This window comes from Oenanthe melanoleuca, chromosome 2, assembly GCF_029582105.1.
Source record: "Oenanthe melanoleuca isolate GR-GAL-2019-014 chromosome 2, OMel1.0, whole genome shotgun sequence".
Lineage (NCBI taxonomy): Eukaryota > Metazoa > Chordata > Aves > Passeriformes > Muscicapidae > Oenanthe > Oenanthe melanoleuca.
Window position 1 is genome coordinate 97,350,172 of NC_079335.1, and position 19,699 is coordinate 97,369,870.

Here is a 19,699-nt window from a genome sequence, read left to right on the forward strand (position 1 = left end):
GAAGGGAGTGAAAGTTTCTTTTCACAGGCACTATACACATTTCCTTCCAAAATTCTTGCTCCAGGAGAAATATGTCTAGGCAGTGGAAAGATAACCAAAAGGAATGGTGACAAGAGCAAGAGGAGGATCCAGGCCCAGGCTGGGCAGAAGTACCATGCAGTTCCCAAGTGATGAGCAAATACCACCTGGTGCTAATTTTTATGGGAGATCCATGTTTAACTCCTCTGTTACTCCTCCCTTTCCCCCTTTCTATCTTCTGGTCAGTAAAATTATGTGTAGCAACAAGGGTGTAGGATTTATCTTTGTCAAGGATAAGTCAGCAGTCACTGTTAAGAGCAGGCTCACCCACCATCCACATTCCCTTTCAAGTCTGTTCTACAAGGACCTGAGGAGTAGGCATTCTCACCTCAACCCCAGGCTCCCTGGAAGTGGAGAAGCTGAGCCAAACAATGCCTTTGCACCTCCCACACCTCCTCATTAGTAAAACTGGTCCTGAGCCAGTGTGTGATCCTGGCTGTGCTGCCCACAGACATCCCAAGAAATGGCTGCTCCCATAGGGGCCTCATGCCCACTGTGGCAGTGGTTCATAGGGCACCTCTTGCACCTAAGGTTCCTCCCTGTGCCACAGCATGGAGTGAATTGGGGTGGATGCCTGGGTCACAGGGAAAAAGCTGCCTAAGCCTGAGCTAAACTTTCCTTGTGAGTTGGCCTGTGGTGTGAGGAGGAGACAAAGGCAGAAGATGGGTGCAGGTTAAGTCCTAAAGGAATGATGGAGCAAAACATTTGCTATGCACTTGTACAGCAGTTTTGTGTTTTAAGTTACAGTGTGCTTGATTAGAATACTTACTGTTTAACCTGTGTGTTGACATGTTTCAAGTGCATTGACTGGTATTTTGTTACATGTACACATTCTAAGCTTTACTGGTTCCAAAAGGCAGCTTGCCAGGCACATTCAGCTTCCCAGTTTTTGTGTATATCCAGTTGGAAGACCTGGTATTTGGCTGTACCACTGAAAATGGATTGGCACCATTTGCTTGGATGCAGAGCTAAGCATTTAAAATATTGAAGTAGGGGCGGTTTCTTCCTGCAGTGGTTGCCAAATGCTATAATTTGTGCAGTGAGAAAGGAGCAGCTATTAGCTCAGTAGAGTGGCAGTTGGAATTCCTAGTGCATCTTGTCCTGATGCAGCCTCACACTGTAGTCACAGGACAAGGGGGAATGTCTTTAAACTAAAAGAGGGTAAGCTGAGATCAGATATTACGAAAAAATACTTTACTGTGAGGGTGGTAAAGCACTGGAACTGATTGCCCAGAGAAGCTGTGGGTGCTCCATGCCTGGAAGTGTTTTAAGACCAGGCTGGAGGGGGCCATAGCAACCTGGTCCAGTGGAAGATGTCCCTGCCTGTAGCAGGGTGGTGCAACTAGATGATTTTTAATGTTCCTTCCAACCAAACCATTGTATGATTCCTCTCTTGGCCTCACTGTGGCTGTGTTTTGGAGAAATGCATGAGAGACAGGGGGGTTCCTCTCAACTTTCACAAGTCCCCCGAAAGTTACCCAGCAAGTAATACCTTAATGCAAACATTGCCAGATGTCATTGTTTGGCTTTTAACATCTTCATACCAAAGTGTTTTCCCACCTTTTAAGAAATCAGACTTCCTTACACGATTCCCTTCGTTAGGTAGCGTATTTAGAACAGTGGCTTTCTTTAAGTGCCTCAGTTAAAGAGCAGTGAAAAATTTCATTGTTACTACTCCCTTTATCAGCTCTTTGGATTATGTTCTTGTTTTCAATGTATACAATTCAATTTCTGGTTATGCAAGTTAGGCAGCCTTCTGGGACAACGCAGCCTTTTTCTGTGCTGTGATCTACATAGATACACCTTCCTCGTGTTATTTCCACTATAAAATTTCCCTTCAACAGTGCTGAGTGAACATTGCAGCATTGTGGGTTTTTTCTCTTTTCAAAAACAGTGCTGTAAAAACCTTGAAGTAATGCAGTTATGGTAAAACAAGACATGTTTGATACTATAGAATATGTAGTGTGATACTACAGAGATGTTATTTTCGCTGAACCAGAGAAGTCCATCACTGCAATACCTGTATTAACGTGCATTTACTGTTGGTTTCCGGTGCCTTCAGCACCGAGGAGGTGTGATAGCTATGGATAATGGTGTACCTTCATTTGGAAGCACTGAATTACTTGTGGTTTTTAAGTTGACTGGAGTGTAAAGCTATCATGCGTGCTTTCTGTCCTTCAGTCAGCATCATGGGCCATTCTGAAGGTTACAGCAGGAAAGATGACACATCTTTTAACTGACTGGTGAGCTACTGGTGGTCGGTTTTAATATTCTTTTCCTTTTCTCTATACTGTAGGCCTCTGAAGTCTCTCGAAACAGAGGAGTTACTCTGTTGGCCAGACCAGGCAATAGTCTCGTAACAGCTATTCGAAACCAGCACCATCATGAGGCATTACCTCTGGGTAAGCCAAGCTTGTTTTTCCTTCTCAAAGCAGTGCTCATAAAGGTGGGTTTTAGGACTTCTCATCAGCTGCATGGACTGCCTCATGTTGCCCTGTGCCTCACTGGCAGTGCAGTCAGTGTGCCCCTGCAGAGTCATGGTGACATGGCAAAGCCTCTGGGTTTTTTTTTTTACCTTTTCCAGCTTACAATGACAAGATTGTTGCATTCCTACGCCAACCCAACATTTTTGAGATGTTGCAGGAACGTCAGCCCAGCTTGGCCAGAAACCATGCACTCAGGTACCACTTTTCTCCAGACTGCTATACCCTACTTTCAGGAAGTGCTTTTTGTTGTGGGGAAAACCAAATTATAGTAACTGTAGTACAAAAGATGGACTTGAACTGTCACCATTAAAGAGTAGATGGGAACCACCATGTGGTTACTATAGTTACTTTCCACAGACATCCAAGAAGTTAGAAGAACCAAAATAAGTATAATCAAATAGTGACATGTCTAATTTCTATTCTAAGTATTACTGAATAGCAGAAACTTTGTCTTCACCTGCAATTATCACTTTGCTTTTCAGAAGATAGAGTTAAAAGAGTGTTTGGATGGAAGTCAGCAGCAGAACCCCAATAACTCCAGCAGAGCCAGGATTTTGCTTCATGGTTGGATTTACACTCCTGTCATGGATATAGTCACCCTAGATTTTATAAAGAAATAGGAGCATTATTATGAAGTGGATTGTACTCTTGTCTTTAATCTTTCTCACTTGACTTAAAGGTAGTCATTCCAAAGTAGTTAAATTGTGTCTTTCTTTTTATTAAGCTCATTCCTTTCCTGTTAGACTTTTTAAAAACAGAAAAAAAAAAAAACCAGAACAAATCACCAGTACAACTTAAACTTATTTGAATTCCAGAGTTTGAATTAACTGTTTTTGACCCAGAACTTAAGCTGGTGTTAATCATTGTCAGCGATGCCCGTATGCACCAGCTGAGAGTTTGACCAAGAGTCTGGGTTGTACTGTGCAGTACAGAGGTGTAGCTGCAGTACAGAGGTGTGGCTGAAGGAGGAGAGGACCTCCAAATTCCTGCAGAGTGCTTTCTGCTGGTAGTCTTACTGACTCCTCATTAACCTCTGAAGGCCAGACAAAGAATTCTTTGGGTGTAAGGATTAGACTTCCCTTCAGGAGGAATTGATACGTGCAAATAAAATGAGAAATAGAATGAAAAATAGTCTCAGTATTCAAAATGTGCATTTATGTAACTGAGAATTTTTTATCTTCACCACCAAATTATTCCAGACCTTTTTTTTTTTTTTTTTCCTCAACTGGAACTTGAATTCTCATTTCCCAGAGAACAGAAAATGCTTTTATCTCCTTTTGAGCAGAGGACAAAATTGACCAGTGATAGGGACTGGACAGCTTAGCCAGTGCATAATGAGATTTGTAACAGGATATTGAGCCTTTTGCCTCCAGGTCATTGCTGATTATACCTTGGGCCAGGAGTGATCCAAGCTACTGTCTAATGCTCAGGCAGCAGGTATTAAGCAAACTCCTAGGATGCAAACATCCATCTTTTATGGACCTTGATTGCAAGGTTCTAAAGCACATCCTTGACTTGGGGTATAATATTTTGACTTAATATTAGAATAAAAATATTTGGACACTGCAATGCTTTAGAAACACACTGAAAGGCTGGGGTGTAGATGTGTATCTCTTCCATGATCCTAATCTGCTGATGGGATCCCATCCTATGTTTCCTAGTCCTTATTAACAAAAGGTATGATTTTACACATACAACACATATTATACTGTATAACATCTGTGTGTGTAATTCATATCAATGAATATGTTAGATGGAACTGACAGAGGGAAAAGGAGTGATAATACTGCAAATTCTCTTAACAAAAGGTGCTATATTAGTTGTAGACTTACACAAAAAGTCTGTGGTTGGTGACCTGACATGTACACGTGAAACTGGAGGGTTAGGAATCACTCTGTTTTCTAAAATAGGGAATACAGTCTCTTTCTTTTGGTTCAGTAAACTGAATGATAGGGATTGAACTTTTTTTACAAGTTTGTTAGGAAGATTAGAAAATTAATCAGGCTTATAGGATGTTTGCCATTTTTATAAGGAGTTAAACAGAAACTGGCAAAATACCAAAGAATAACAACTCTGTGCATGGCTCAAGAAGTGATAATGGCATGTTTTTTTCTGGTTTTGTCTTTTATTTTTCTTCTCCTCTCCATTATACCAATTATGTTTCAGGGAGAAGATCCATTACATTCGGACAGAGGGTACACATGGGCTTGAAAAATTGTCGTGTGATGCAGATTTAGTAATTCTGCTGAGGTAATCAATTTGATCAATAGCATAATATCATTACTTCAGTACCAGAGAAACTATCTGGGTCTTTCTCAGCATAATTGTAAAGATTTTGTTAAATCAGGTCATACTGATAGCTATCCAAAATGAGTCAGCCAGAGTGTATCTGTCAATTTGTACTTCCTGGAAGGCAGCCTCCATCAGTGCAGTAAATCCAGCCTGCTCAGTCAGTATGGTTGTTACTATCAAGTAGCAGGTAAAAAAGAATCAGGTCAAAATATTTGCTTTTAACGGAAAAGAAATCTTGTTTTTAAAAGAAAGAAAAAACAAAAAAGAGACAAAAAAAATCCCTTGTCTTCCTCACTTCAACAATGTAACTGCTCATGAAATTGATGATTTTACTGAAGCAGTGTTGCCACATATGCATGAAACCTTAATGCCGAGTGCAGTGAGGATTGTTTGGGTAATGAATATAAGGCTTCAGTTTGTACTGGAACCAGAGAGCTTGGTCTTTAGGTCTTACTTCTTAGTACAGCTAAGAATTTATTTTATTGTCTTGGTCTGAGATGGGAAATGTTGCATTTCCCAGGTGGGGTTGGTGTGCTGTAACAGCACTGCCTAATGCAAGAAGTTTACAGCTTACTCCCATAAGTTCAATTCAAGGAGTCAAAGCACTGAACTACATGAAAATGACCCAAGGAAAACAGTCTGGGAGGCAGAGTGTGCATCTTTACTTCTCTCTGCTGATGTGTTGAAGGTGTTCCTGTTCCCTACATAGGCTTACATATTTGCTCTCCATCAGTGGCTATCATGTTAACATGAAACATTTATTAAAATTCGTTTTGTTCTTCATTGCTAGTGACCAGGCTGTCTTTGGGAAACCTATGGATTTTTTAGAATCCATGATTTCAGTGATGCACCCAAACATCTGACACAGTGAATTTGCACCATAGTTGCATTCCTTCATGTGATGAATGTGAACTAAATCTCTCCCTATGACTTTTTGCATGCAGCCTTTTTGAAGAGGATATCATGTCCTACATACCATTGCAGGCTGCCTTCCATCCAGGTTACAGTTTTTCTCCTCGCTGCTCACCCTGTTCATCACCCCAAAACTCTCCAGGTAAGGAGATGGGGAAATGAAGACAAAAATCTTGCATTTGTCATGTTTCTTCTAATAAATAGAAAGGAGCAGATTCAGAGCCAGCATCTGTTGTCTGCCTGCTGATTCCGGTGCCCACTCTGAATCTGATCCCAGCTGCTTTTTTGTTGGATCAGTTTCTAGTGCTGCTATGTGTCTATTGAGGTGTTAGCAGTAGCTGAAACACAGATCAGAATTTACCCATATGGAAGAAGGTATTTTCCTGCTTTTTAAATCATTGGAAAGGATTAGGATAAGAGAATGGTGTACTCCAAGCATAAGTCACTGATATGGAAGCACATTCATTTTATGTGGCAGCAGCAAAGAGCACCTTCCAAATTGAAGGTGAATTGCAGCACTTCCAGTACCCCTGTAAATTTCAGTCTCCTCCACTTGATGTTCCAAAAACTTCTCTTCTTCCCAAGGCACATCTATTTTGAGACCTGAGGAGATCATCCTCATCATCTAGCCTGACCTCCCGTGTTCAGCCCATTAACTTAGATTTGACAGGAAACATATTTTCCAGAAAGACATGCTGTCTGAGAAGGTTATTTCCAGCTGTGCTATGTCTCTGTAGTTATTGTTTATGCTATAGAAATTTGAGGAGCTGGTGTCTCTCTTTTGCCAAGAGACACAGCCCCCACTTCAGTTTCACTGAATGGCTGTGTCCAGTGGCCATTTTGAGAGAATCAACAGAAATGTGATCTGAAGAAATCCATTTTTGGCTGAGCTTTTTAAGCATGCATTTAAATTACCTGATTTCAAACAAAATTAATGGACAACAGAAATTCAAATCTTAGATGTGGCTGTGGAAAATGGAAGGTTTTTTTGATGTGAAGAAGTTAAATGCTAAACCCTTCTCTACAGGAGAACAGTGTTCTGTCAGAATGTCCTATTTTCATTAATGAGTTTTAACACCATTGTTAATACAAATTCCCCTTGTCTGTATCAGGACAGGTCATAAGCAAGTTTCCTACAGTACAAAAAAAATCCAAGTTTATGGCACAAATGTAACTTAGTACATTGTTCTTGTGAAAGCACAAGGGCAAATACTCATTTCCAGCCACATGCAGTCTACTTGCTAATTTCTGTCCTGGTTATAGAGCCCATGAGAGCACCCCTTCTCTTATTTCCTGGGGGAAAACAAAAGGCTGCCAGAAGAAAGAAGTGTTGCAAGTGATTCTCTTTGTGCTGTGTGTAAATTCTGTTTTACCAGCAGAGACAGTAATGTCCCTTCCTCATGGCAACCATGATACTTTGAGCTCCCACTAAATGTGATGGGCTTTTTTTTCTTTCTTGTGGAGCATTTGCTGCCAGATTTCTCATGAAAGGGCCATTTTTTATAGTCTTTTGTAATGAGATAGGGAAATGGGATTTCATTAATCTATTCTTTGGCCTTTTATGGCATGGCACTTGTTTGTACAAAAAGAATAATCACCTACTTTGAGAATGCAGCCTTTGAAACAAAACAGGTTCCAAATTGCTGAAAAATCTGTTGTATGTGTGAATTGTAATAGGGAAAAGTAGCATTTCTTACTGACAGAAAACTTTTTTGATGCCACAAAGGGGTTTTGTGTTGATAGCTGGAAGTGTTTAATATACAGTCAGATTAACACAGGGAAACCTGACTCCCAGCTTGGCTGGGGTGCTAGGCTCCAGTGGGAAGCATTGCTCTGAGTTTCAGAGGTTTAATCCTGCCAAGTAAGGAAATCTCCTATACAATGCAGAGGAGAGAGATCTCTTAAAAGTGCAAAAGGGAAAGAAAACCTAAATGCCACTGACCATGAGAGTCAGATACACATCAGTCTTTCTCGTGCCTTTCTGATCCTTCAGTTTCCTTTCAATCACAGCTAAAGGCAGAGGCAACTCAAGGGCAACACAAGGTGAGTTTTACAGTACTTTTAGTGAAAAGGATACAGTCTCTGGAAGTTCATTGCACTCACTGAATTACAGGGACTTACAACTCTATTGATACCAGATAGAGCAAAAATAATACTGAGTGCACCATATACCTGCAAAAAGTTCCTAACATATTTATAAACCCATTCTGTCTGGAAAAATAATCTGCATGATTTGGAAGAATGTCAAGCCCCTTACACCTTAGGATGCTGTTCATTTTCCCTCAAGGGCTGCAGCGAGCAAGCGCCAGAGCACCTTCTCCGTACAGGAGGGACTTCGAAGCCAAGCTGCGCAATTTCTATCGAAAACTTGAAGCCAAAGGATATGGGCAAGGTCCAGGGAAAATTAAGTGAGTATTAAAATCACTCAGTTAGTCTAACAGGGCATAGCTTTGTGGTTTGTCATTCATTATCCATGAAAACAGGGATAGGGACTGTAAAACACCCTGGATTTGCATTTTTTACATAGCCATCTCCATATAACCTGCCCAAGAGTGACCTTCAAGAGGCTTTTGTGTGGAAGTTTTACTTCTTAAAGTATTTCTTTCGTACTCTCTCATACTCCCATTTCCTACCTATTTAAGAAGGATATTCCCATTCCTCTAATTTGCCAGTAGCAGAATTATCCTTCCAGGCAAACACCCACCAGATATTAAAAACAGCTATATCATTGTAATGGCGGGATGACTCCAAATTCTTTGGATCTACGTATCGGTAGAACTCAGGACCAGAACATGATCCTACAGAAGTTAGTCTGTACATGCAGGTTTAATTTTCCATGGTCCTTTGTGTTGGTAGCCCTCCTGGATTTGAACTGGAGAGTTTTCTGCCAGTCTTCATGTATTTGGGGTTCTCTGTCATGATTGTGGAGTTTCTTCCCATACATCTTGTTAGTGGGCTGTTGAGCCTGTACCTGCTTGTGCTAAATCTAGTTATCCAACTTTGCCAAAGGGCTGTGGGTTCCTAAGGTATTTCCTGGGCATCTGGTTGAATTTATGCCTCAGGTTGGCTTCCTACCAAAGGACATCTGTTGTGGAAAAAATAAAAGTATGAAGCCAAGCAATTTATTTCAGGCAAACGTCATCAGCAAAATGATCTTACAGGGCTGAGGAGTCCTAGGTGGTAGTTACCCCTTTTGGTGTCCTGCTCAATGGGTCCAAGAAAGACGTGAAATATATTTTAGGTCTGTTTTAAAATGTCCATGAACATATGAACAAGAAGGGTTTCTTGCACAGATGGTGAGTAAAAGTACTATTCATTAAGTTGTTTTAGAGATTAGTAAGGGAATGAGAGATGTGTTGTATAAACAGAGGCTGATACTCCCTTTGCTTCCCCTGCTAGAGAAGCAGTATTTCCATGGACATTCACTGGATTAAATCCAGGAAGTGTTTGGGGCCAATTCCAGAAAGCTGTGACTTCATATACACAGGAAACTCACAGCCCCCTCTACCATATAAATTTGTATGTATAGGTTGTTGCAGAGAGTCTTAGCAGTAGAGCAGCACTTTGAACCTAATCATGGTATTGTGAAGGAATTCACTTCGAGGCACATAGAGGAGCCAATGGAACAACTCCTGAAACCCTGTAGTGGTCAAGTAGCACGTGCACGACCAGATGCCATTTTATTAAATTCTCTGAGAGCGAATGTCTCTCTTTACAGCTGTTGTTTACCTTCAGCCTCCCAAGCTCACACAAGGCTCAATCATCAGATCTTTATTTCTGCTGCCCTTTGCAGGTTAATTATACGGCGTGACCACTTGCTGGAAGGCACCTTCAACCAGGTCATGGCGTATTCGCGCAAGGAGCTCCAGCGGAACAAACTCTACGTCACGTTTGTCGGCGAGGAGGGGTAGGGAGCCACAGAATGCTCTCGGTTATGAAGTAGCTACTATGTTGCAAAACACCAAGTTGACTAAGGCTGAGCCTCTCTGGTTATGTAATGTTTCATTGGTTTTGTTTTACCACTGAGTAAGTGATTCATCTTAATCAACTCAAACACCTGCTAAAAATGACAATAATGCTGCATTTTCCTATAACACCTTCCATCTGGATGTCTCAAAGTGACAGTTTAAGTGGTTAAATCTATTGCTATCTTGTTTGCCATAGATATTTTGACAGACTGGAAGGGAAAACTCAACTGCAGGCCAGTGTGTACATACTGAACTAGTCTCAGGAATTCAGTTAGAGACCAGACCTTTATCCATTTGTTACTCTAACTCTTCACGATAGATCTGGTTTTGCTTTAAAATTTTTTACTTTGCATGCCAGCTAATGATCATTTGTTATCCATATGTGGATTTCTTGTTTCCATCTTAAGTGAGAAACATGAATGCTGTTTAGTCCTTACAATTTAATTTTATGCTGTTGGAATCTGAAAGCAATGGAAGTTTCTTGAGAAGGCCTTTTCTCAGGAAGCTTTCTACAACTCTTAAAATCCATAAACCCTTCTTGTATGATGAAAGCCAGCCCCTGACCTATTTGTTTTCAAATGTAAGCACAACCTTTCAAAGCCACCCTGGCTCACCTCAAGAGCTGTGTTGTAATTGAGGCTTAATCCAGACGCTTTTATAATGGAAAGACCATTATGTGTGTGTTTCCAGTGTGCCATATTACAAAGGCATGAAATTGTATTTCAGTTTTTTCAAGTATTTACAAGCTTTGCATGTAAAATTTCTTTTTTTCAAAAACCATGTGTGTAGGATTTTCGTCCCAAAGGCACCAGATAGTACCTGAGGCAGCTCTCAGCATGTCCAGAAGCTGCTGACACTTTCAGCTCTGAGGTGTCATGGGAAATGAAGGGCTCTGTCCCTTGTCTCAGGACAGGTTACATCCAGTGGAAAACAGAAGTTCACAGTCTCAAAGAGAGTCACTTGGTGGCCTCAGTATCAGGGATGTTTTCACTCTTACTTTTTATTCTCTATGGATTCAATATTGTGTAACAGGTTATCTTTCACAGCTGGTTTTGCCTCTGGCCTGCAAGTAAAGCATAAACATATAGCACATTTAAGTTTATGATTTTGGAATAGCGTTCTGGAATGCTAATACTGGCCAAAGTCATATTGTTTTCTGTTTGGTGTGGTGTCCTCAGGAGAAATTGCAAACCAATTTGATGTGCAAATTCATTCATTCTTCACTGATTCATTTACATCTGAAGATACATTCCTCTAGGGTTTCTGCTGCTTAATGCTAATATACATTCTGCTGGAAGGACTCAAGAGGCCAATTCCCTACTGAAGAGTAGATGCTGTATGGCCCTGTGATGCTGTATGGGCACAGCTTCCCACATTTCAAAGAAAAAAGACATAGAAAATTAACTATAAAGGCTTTATGATGAGTTAGTGTGTTGCCCAGAAACGCAGTCTCCTGTTGAAGGTTTTTGGACATAGACACGTGTTGTTTGTAGTACTTTACTCCAGCCATTGGTACTTTGATGTCCATTGAACCAGACCTGGTCCATGGCTGGCACTAGTGGGTCATGTGGGCTTGTTACAATCCTCTTTACGGGTGTGGCTTTCATGTCATCACATGATCCTAGAGCTAAAGCTCCTTAAAGAGAGAAGTACTGAATTTCCAGACATAAAACACAGGAGGATGGGCCCACCTGCCCTTTGTTGTCTTTCTAGTTACACAAATCAATCATTCAATCTATTTCACTTATGCTTCCATAACTTCATAGTACAGAGCATTCTGATCCAGTTGCAGAGCTTTCCACTTACAATTGTTCAGTAGAAGGAATACTGTCCACCTCAGAAAATCTTTTGGCACACATGAGACATGGCTAGAGATCATTTATTCATATTGCTACATGTAGGTTTATTTTAGATTGAAAAACCTACCATTATTAGAGAATGATCTGTTTTTAATAAATCCACCACAGTTTTTATTTAATCCATTCAGGGAAAATGTTTCCCTTTATTTCCAAGTTGAGTGTAAAAAATTCACAGGAAAAAAGAGGATCTCTACAGAGCAAATTCATACAACAGCAAAGCACAGTTTAGGGTGCACCACATGAAAATTACAGAGAAGTGGAAGGGCTTGGATGGAACAAGCAATGAATCATCATTCTGTCTTAAGAGACACAATTCTGCTGGGACTTGGTCTTGTTTAGCTTAAACCTTTATGGTTTCTGTACCTAAAAAAGCACCTTGGGGCTGGATTTGGGTACATCTTGATATAGGAGGATCAGAGCAATTTCTGCTTTAGGCCAGGCTTTCTGCTCTTTCCATGTTCACAGGCAGTTCAAACCCACTCACCAAAAAGCTCCCCCTCTGCTGGCCAGCCAGCTGAGGCAAGGCTGAGCGTTGTACCTCTGGTTTGCTAAGTTTTTGGAGCAAAGGAAAATAAATTACTTAAGGCATGTGTCCCAGTTATGATTCCTCCCAGATCAGACTGGATATTGTTGAAGTTTTGGCATCACAACTTGTTCAGGATTCAGAATCAAGTTTGAGAGGAGAGATAAATCATGTTAGAAACACTTCACTACACAGGCTACTGTGTTAAGAAAGACAGCAGCCAATGTAGGCAAACCCAGAAAATCCACTCAAATGGTAAGAAGCCTCATTTTATCTTTTGTACCTTTTTCTTTCCAGGTTGGACTACAGTGGCCCTTCTCGAGAATTCTTTTTCCTTCTGTCTCAGGAGCTCTTCAATCCCTATTATGGGCTGTTTGAATATTCAGCCAATGACACTTACACTGTACAGATCAGCCCCATGTCTGCCTTTGTTGAAAATCACCTGGAATGGTAAGAACATTTCATGCAGAACTGAACAATTGTTTCAGAGCAATAAAAAAAATGAAAAAGCAAAACAAAAGCTGCCAGTTTAGACTAGAGTACATACAAATATTGCTAATTCTGGGAAGAGGTGGTGAAATAGGTTGCAAAAAGGAGGAGATGGGGTAAACATAAATACAAGAGCAGCTCTGAAAAAGCAGTTGTGATGAAGTACTACTATTAAAATGTCCTGCTCACATTACGTGGGACTTGATGTTTGTGAATTTCCATGTGAATATAAAAAGGACAGGGAGAAGAGCTCTGCTTAATCCAGTCTTCATCTCCTTGGTCCCTTTCTGTGAAAAGCCAATGTGGCCTTTCTGTGTATCACACAGCATTGTACTTGGAAGCTGTACAGTATTCTCTGAGAGCCACATTGATGTTCTGTTCCTGCCACAGGCCTTAAAAAAGGCCCAGTGAAAGCAGTTTCCCTTTTCTTCCCTGACAGAGTGTCCCTGCTTGTCTGGGGCAACACCGGGAGAGTGAGCAGATATTTTAACTTACTGAGTATGCATGCAAACAGACAAATTGATGGTCTTGTTTATCAAAAATTCTGAAAGCATATTGTGATGTCCTCATTTTCTCTTTCTGCCTCCAGATCTGTCTGTCTTTGGGAGTTGTTTTGACTTTGGTAGTTTCAGATGTAGTTAAGCGAGGCATAGGCTTGGAGCCCTGGGCATTGCTTGGTCCCTTGTGGGATTTCATTGTGTCAAAGAAGTGCTGCCACATGGGTTTGTTCCTATGATGGTTTTCTTTGTCAATCTCACTGGCTCTTCTCAGAGATCCTTTATTTAAAATGGGAAGCAATTCAGGCCCCTTTTAAATTGCAAACAGTATGTGTTCCTCTATTCTTGTGAGCAGTTCCTCCTTTGCTTGGCTTATAGCAGGCAGGAGATCAAGAGCAGTTGTACCATCACCTCTGTTAAAGTTGCCAGGGGGAAAAGGGATTTTGCTTGGGACTTGCATGGTTTCTGAACTGTTGGGTTTTTTTTTTTATTATAATTTCCAGCAGTGGAGCTAACAATGATCATGGCTTTAGAGTGTTTCTTTACTGACATGAGCAGGAGGAGAGCAACTTAATTCTTACAGCTTGTTCACCTCTCACTGCAGTCTTGTTCATTAGACATTATGTGGTGCTTTCCTAGTTTTCAAGAAGAAATAAAATCTGTCCTATGTTCTGTCTTAACAGACAGTTTAGATAAACTTCTGATTTAGGAAGCTGTTATTTGTGGAGAAGTATTTTGACTTTCAGGCAGAGGACCAACTAGGCACATACAAACCCATGATCGTTCTGGCCAAATTGTGACAAAGCTGAATACAGATCTCTGTTTGCAGAGATGGTGTTGCCATTTTGTCTCAGCAGCACGTGAAACAGGCCCTTGCTCTTATGTGTTATAAATACTATCCTTGCAAAGACCTGCAATTTTCTTAAGTGATAAATTCTACTGCAAAACATATATGCTGTGTTTGATCCCTTCATTTGGTCTGTGCCTTGAGACATTTCAACATGAAGGAGGCAGGTTTTTAAAGATATCCTGGGTATATAGAACAGCAGAAAGACACCTAATATGATTTTCCTGTAGCAGTTAGCATTTAACTAAAAAATCAGCAGCAGTTAGACATGTAGGCTGTTTCTCCAACTGCACATATTGATCCAGCTTCTTGCATGCAGAATGTTATTTGGCCTTCAGACATTTTTATTTTCCTTTTTTTAAGAAAGATAAATTTGATCTCTTGGCCTTCAGAAGGAAATAAATGCTGTGAATGAAGAGATTTGCACATGCAGTATTGTAAATAGGGCAAGATTGCAGAGCCCAAGGGAAAGATAAACAATCCAGTCAGTGCTTGGAAATACTTCTCAAACCTGTTATGGAAATAATTGCCAGAGACCAGCAGTTTATAATTAGCCTGACAGGTTTCTTGATTGGCTTGTAGATATCTAGACATTCTAAATGTTTTTATGCTTTGTAACTAATCTCAGCTATTCATGTGTAACCTTAGAGTTCTTGTGTTCAGAATTCTGTGCAGCCAGCGAGGATAGGAATTGGACCAATATTTTTGAAAGTCAGAGTTTGATTCTCCCATTAAGGCTTTACAAGCTAACTTCTGCAAGGACACTCTACTAACTGTCTTGTCGCTCTTTGTTCCTGAGGAATAAGGTTTTCTGATGTTCCCAGGCTTTCTTCATTCTCATCAAAGTCAGAGCTAGAACTTCTGTTTCTCATATTTACTTGTTGATAAGATTCCAGCAGAGCCTCCTCCCTGTAACATGCCAGAAATAGATATCACTTTCCTGTTGTTAAATCTGTTTTGAAGCACCAGCTAACATAGACAGATGAATCAGTTCGAGAGTTCCAGGGTCACAGATAATTAATATTCGTAGTCTTTTCAAAGCTTGAAGTCTGATGTCGGTCATGAAAACCACACAACCACAATTGGTTTAGATTTGCAGATTTCTTCAACTGTATACTTTTTGGTGCTGTGGGGCTTGTTTTTTATGTGGAACCTACCCTTGGCATGTTTTTCTCTATAGCACTTCTGCAAGACCTCTCCAGACACAGCTATATTAAGAAACAGAGCTAGCAAAAAAAATGCTATCAAAATTGGTTTACATTTTCTCTTTCTTAAGTGAACAGTGGTGAATTTGAGATAAATACAGCAAAATGCAAAGATGTGAAGTTGTATTCGTATTGGCAGAATGGAGAAATACACTGCTCTTTTTCCCCAGCCTAAAAGTTACAGTTCTGCCCCTTTTAGTGGCTTATTTCATGCTTTGCTCTTTGTACAAACAGTATTCTGAGTCCAAAATGAGCACATCAAAGCACAGACTAGTTGTATATATGCCAAGTTAAGAAAGAGACATAATGACTGGAAAATATTTCTCATTTATGGAGAAACAGAGATTTAACACCTTTGCTGCAAACTTCCATTGAATAAGACTTTTTCCTTCAGTTAACATATGTGCAGACTGAGCACACAAAATATAAGATGTCACACATTTTTAAATCCCCCTATATATGAGAGGACAGTTATAACTCCCTAGATAAAAAAGTTTGATGATACATATTTTTATCTGCATGGTACAGGATGTACCTGAAGCTCATAGCCAGAAAAGCTGCTTTTAATCCATGCCAGTAATGAGCCATTCTATCTGATCTAGGTAAATGTGTCTAGCTTTTTGCCTAGATATTTGAAAACATCTTCTGAAATACACCCCCAGTGGACGTAGTTGACCCTTTTCCACATAAGTGAGCAAAATGTGGAAAGAAAGAAATGTGAAAACAAGCCCAGTCTCTGCATAAAAGGCCAAATGGCTTAGACAGAAAAAAATCATTCACAGACATTAATTTGGAGATCTGAGGGATCTTAACTTGAAACATCTTTTTTCTGTGTTTTCATTGTGAATTAGTGGCAGCATGGGTTTTTGTAATAGTAAGGCATTTGTGGACCTTGCTGTGACATTTATGCAGCCAGAGAGCAGTACCCCAGTGCTACAGTTATATTAGAGGTATTTACAGCTTGCTAATCGTACTTAGCATTTTGTATCCATCTCAGAGAAGCCTTGTTGTGTTTTGTTTGATTTTTTTAATATGAAAATTAATGCATTTGTTTAGCAGAACCTTATTAGAAAGTTGAGCTAAAATGCTTTTGTGCAGAATCCTACTGAAGACCACAGACATGATACAGTCAGACCCAATGCTCAGGTCTCCAGAAGCTGTAGATTGTTGCTGTCCATGTTGTCCTAATGAACTCTACTCATTTAGAACTGCTTTGGGGCAGGAATTTTTTCATTCATTTCCCACAAAGAACTTTTCTTTCTTCTCTCCAGTACCTCTCCTCACATTCTAGTGTGTGCCACTGAGCAGTCAGACAGAAGACTTGCATGTATTTCTGCATCTCATTCTGCAGGCAGATGGAAGCCTGGTGCACCCACTCTCCATGCAGACAAGATCTTGCTTTCCCTGTGCTCCAAGTCAGCTGACATGGTCACTGCAGCTGGCTGAGTTGGGCAAATACACGCTGTCTCCCATCAGGGCTGATTGCCTCAGGCATGGCACTGCCTGGGCTGCTTTTACGTGCTCTGGCACATGGGCAGAGGCAGCTCCCTTTGCTTACACGGTGCTGTGGGGGCGCAGGCCCAGCCAACCTCTGAGCAGCCCTTGTATTTATTTTGTGTAAACGAGAAACCACATAACCAGCACTCTCCATCTCTAGCGTGCCAGAGAATGCAAGCTGTTGTTTTTCCCCTTTCTTGTTATAATAAACCCAAGGAGAACTGAGAATGTTGCAATTTCAGCTGTCTTTTCTCCTTACAGAGCTTGGTTGGTTTTCTTACCCCAATTTCCTTATGAGTTGTGCCTTGTGCAATTGCCCTGCCTACCCATCAGGCAGATTCCTAATCAGTTTGAGACCTGTCTGACTGGAAGGTAAACATTTTGAAGATAATTTCCTAAAAGCTTTGTGAAACTTGTGTCTGGGTAAAGGACAGATCTGCAGAAGAGTGGCTCGGTGAGGCGGGTGGGAGAGCTCAGCAGGAATCTGTGCTGTCTGTGCTCACAGCTGCTCAGGCAGTGCAGTGAGCCGTGGCAGGTCCATCACAGGCACAGGCTGCAAACCAGCCCCATCATCTTGCTCAGCAGCTTGGGGATGTGAGGCAGAGCTGTGCAGGCTCAAGGGAGACAGAAGGGACAAACTGGAGGTACTCCAAAGTTTGGGAAGTGCTATCAGAAATGTGTAGGAGGAACTGGGAGCTACTGCAGTATGGTAACGTAGGGCCATCAGAGGCAGACCTAGAGGGACCAAAGCTCCATTAATCCTTCACACAGAGATTGACTTATTTCATTAAAGTGTTTTTAAAGCCAGTGACAAATTGCCTCATGACCTAATGGGTTGTATTCCGATGCGGACCAGCTCATGGGATGGATTTAGGCACACTCAGTGGCTCTTTATGGAAACAGTGGAGAAATGTAGTCACAGCATCTAAGCAGGAGGTCTGCAAACAGCCATTACTCCTCTCCAGTGACTGGAGGGAGCTCTTGGAAATATGTGGTCTGAATTACTCATGAATCTCTCTGACTTTTCAGCTGTTGTGGCAGGCAACCTACATACAGCCCCAATACCTGTTTAGTCAGGGAGTCAGAAACAGTGGGTTTGGTTTTGGACTTAAAAGGGCCACTTGTGTGGGTGTACATTTGGGGGAGGAATTAATTTAGGAGACCAATTTTGGAGATGTCTTGAAAGAGTCTTTTTATGCTAAACACTGAAAAATCATCCTCTTAAAAACCCAGATAAAGCACCCCAGAGTGAGGCATCAAGCTACATCCAGTTGTTTTTGAAATTAGATGACTGCCTGTTTGCCTCAGTTTCCATCTAAAGAGACTTCCTAGTATGTAATCAACTTGAATTCTATTTGATGTACAGTACTGCTCACAACTGCTTTGAAATTCTCAGATGAAAGGCACCATAGAAAACCAAAGCATTTAATGTTATGTTAGACTATAAATTTTAATTACTAGCAATATCTTATTTTAAATAAATTATGTTTGCTTGAGAAATTTTCAAGCACTATTGTAAATCTTCTGGACAATAATGATATTAAAATAAATGTGCAGCTGAAATAATTTATAAGACCTTTTCCCTGTGTGAAAAGGGTATGTTACTGAAATGTCTTCTTGTTGCTGTACTGTGATCTCTCTCAATGCCTCCTGTACTTAAGTAAATTTTGATTTTCCTATTAAGTTTGATGTATGACTGTATCACAGAGCCTGCCACAACAGCTGGTTAATTATTTATTAAGGGTCAGGCGGAATTGGAAGATTAAAGGCAAACGAAAAACTGAAGGAGAAAAAAGCATTCTTCTTAACTGAGCTTGTACAGCAACGATTTTTCTTTAGAAAAAGGTTCTGCTTTATATTTACCTTATTCTTGACTTTTTGTCCCTTACTAGAGAATCTTTTTTTCCAAGCTCTTTTGAGGATCTGAATGGTATTGCTTTATGAGTTGAAAGAAGAGATCTCTCACAGCCTCTACCCCTTTTCCCTTCCCTGAGTCTCATAGTCTCTCTAGAGCTTCTTCCAAATTAGAGTTTGGTTTGAGGGAAAGGCGGCTGTTCTGTTTTGTTCTGTATTTGCAAAAGTCATATTTATGGGTTTTTCCCTTGCTTAGGGCCATTTAATCTTTTGCAACTCTGCAGATTAAATCTGCCCGTAGATGGGAGGCTTCACATGAAAATCTCTGTAGTGTCTGCACCTTGCATGTGGCAGAGGAGAGAAGGCTAAAATCCACGCTGTCCCCAAGCACAGGGAAGCAGCAGGATAGGCAGTGATTGTCAGTGTATTGGTAGTGGCAAAAAACCTTCAGGGAGTGATGAATGTTGTCATATGTCCTGTTCCAGCCACACTGGAAGGGCAAGGCTGAGCTGTCACTATGAAGTATTGCTCAGTCATCACTCCCCTCCTTATTTCTCACTACATTTTATTCAGGCTTCAGTAATGTAAAGAAAATTCAGCTAGAGCAGGTGAAGAAATTTTGTAAGTAACACAATTCATACATCAAAAGAAAGACTGCTTGTAGAGCAATACAGTAAATCACCCAAATTCATTTTGGGTATTTTTGAGTAGCAAAGGCATTTTTGTTTCTGTATGCCTCTCCCTGGGATGTTTTGAAAGTTAAAAGCTTCATTTGTTTGCTGAAAATTATTCTTAGTTTCGGTATGTTACCTTAATGTTACACTGAATTCCAGAAAAGGGGAATATTACAGATTTCATTTGATCTGATATGTATGTTTGTTAAAGGGAGAAAGGTAATGTTTGTCAGTTTGCCCCAACTTGGAATAGGAATATTTTTCAAAATCCCAATAAACTTAGGGAGGATGAGAAAAATCCTAACCTGTTCACCCTCTATGAGAAAAGTTCATGTGATAGCAAGAATGCAGAAGTGTGCATTCAGTATCTTGTGGCTCATTGAAGGGAGCTTTTTACAATGTGACTTATTACTTCCATTCTAGAAAATGGCAAACTAGAAACTGGAATTATTTAATTGTGTTTGAAAGATTTGTAAAGAAGAGTAAAAAATTTTGTTAGACTTCAGAATGCAGATGCA

At 40.5% G+C, this 19,699-nt stretch overlaps 1 protein-coding gene across 4 annotated transcripts in view; it reads left to right on the forward strand.

The window, feature by feature from the left end:
• HECW1 (HECT, C2 and WW domain containing E3 ubiquitin protein ligase 1) overlaps positions 1-19,699 on the forward strand; it is a 252,197-nt gene that overhangs the window by 204,339 nt on the left and 28,159 nt on the right. For all 4 annotated transcript variants that reach the window (XM_056485453.1, XM_056485456.1, XM_056485454.1 and 1 more), the window contains 7 exons: positions 2,375-2,480; positions 2,663-2,759; positions 4,731-4,814; positions 5,801-5,910; positions 8,056-8,176; positions 9,562-9,675; positions 12,416-12,568. In XM_056485453.1, the coding sequence (XP_056341428.1) occupies positions 2,375-2,480; positions 2,663-2,759; positions 4,731-4,814; positions 5,801-5,910; positions 8,056-8,176; positions 9,562-9,675; positions 12,416-12,568 (785 nt within the window). The remainder of the gene's footprint in view (positions 1-2,374; positions 2,481-2,662; positions 2,760-4,730; positions 4,815-5,800; positions 5,911-8,055; positions 8,177-9,561; positions 9,676-12,415; positions 12,569-19,699) is intronic.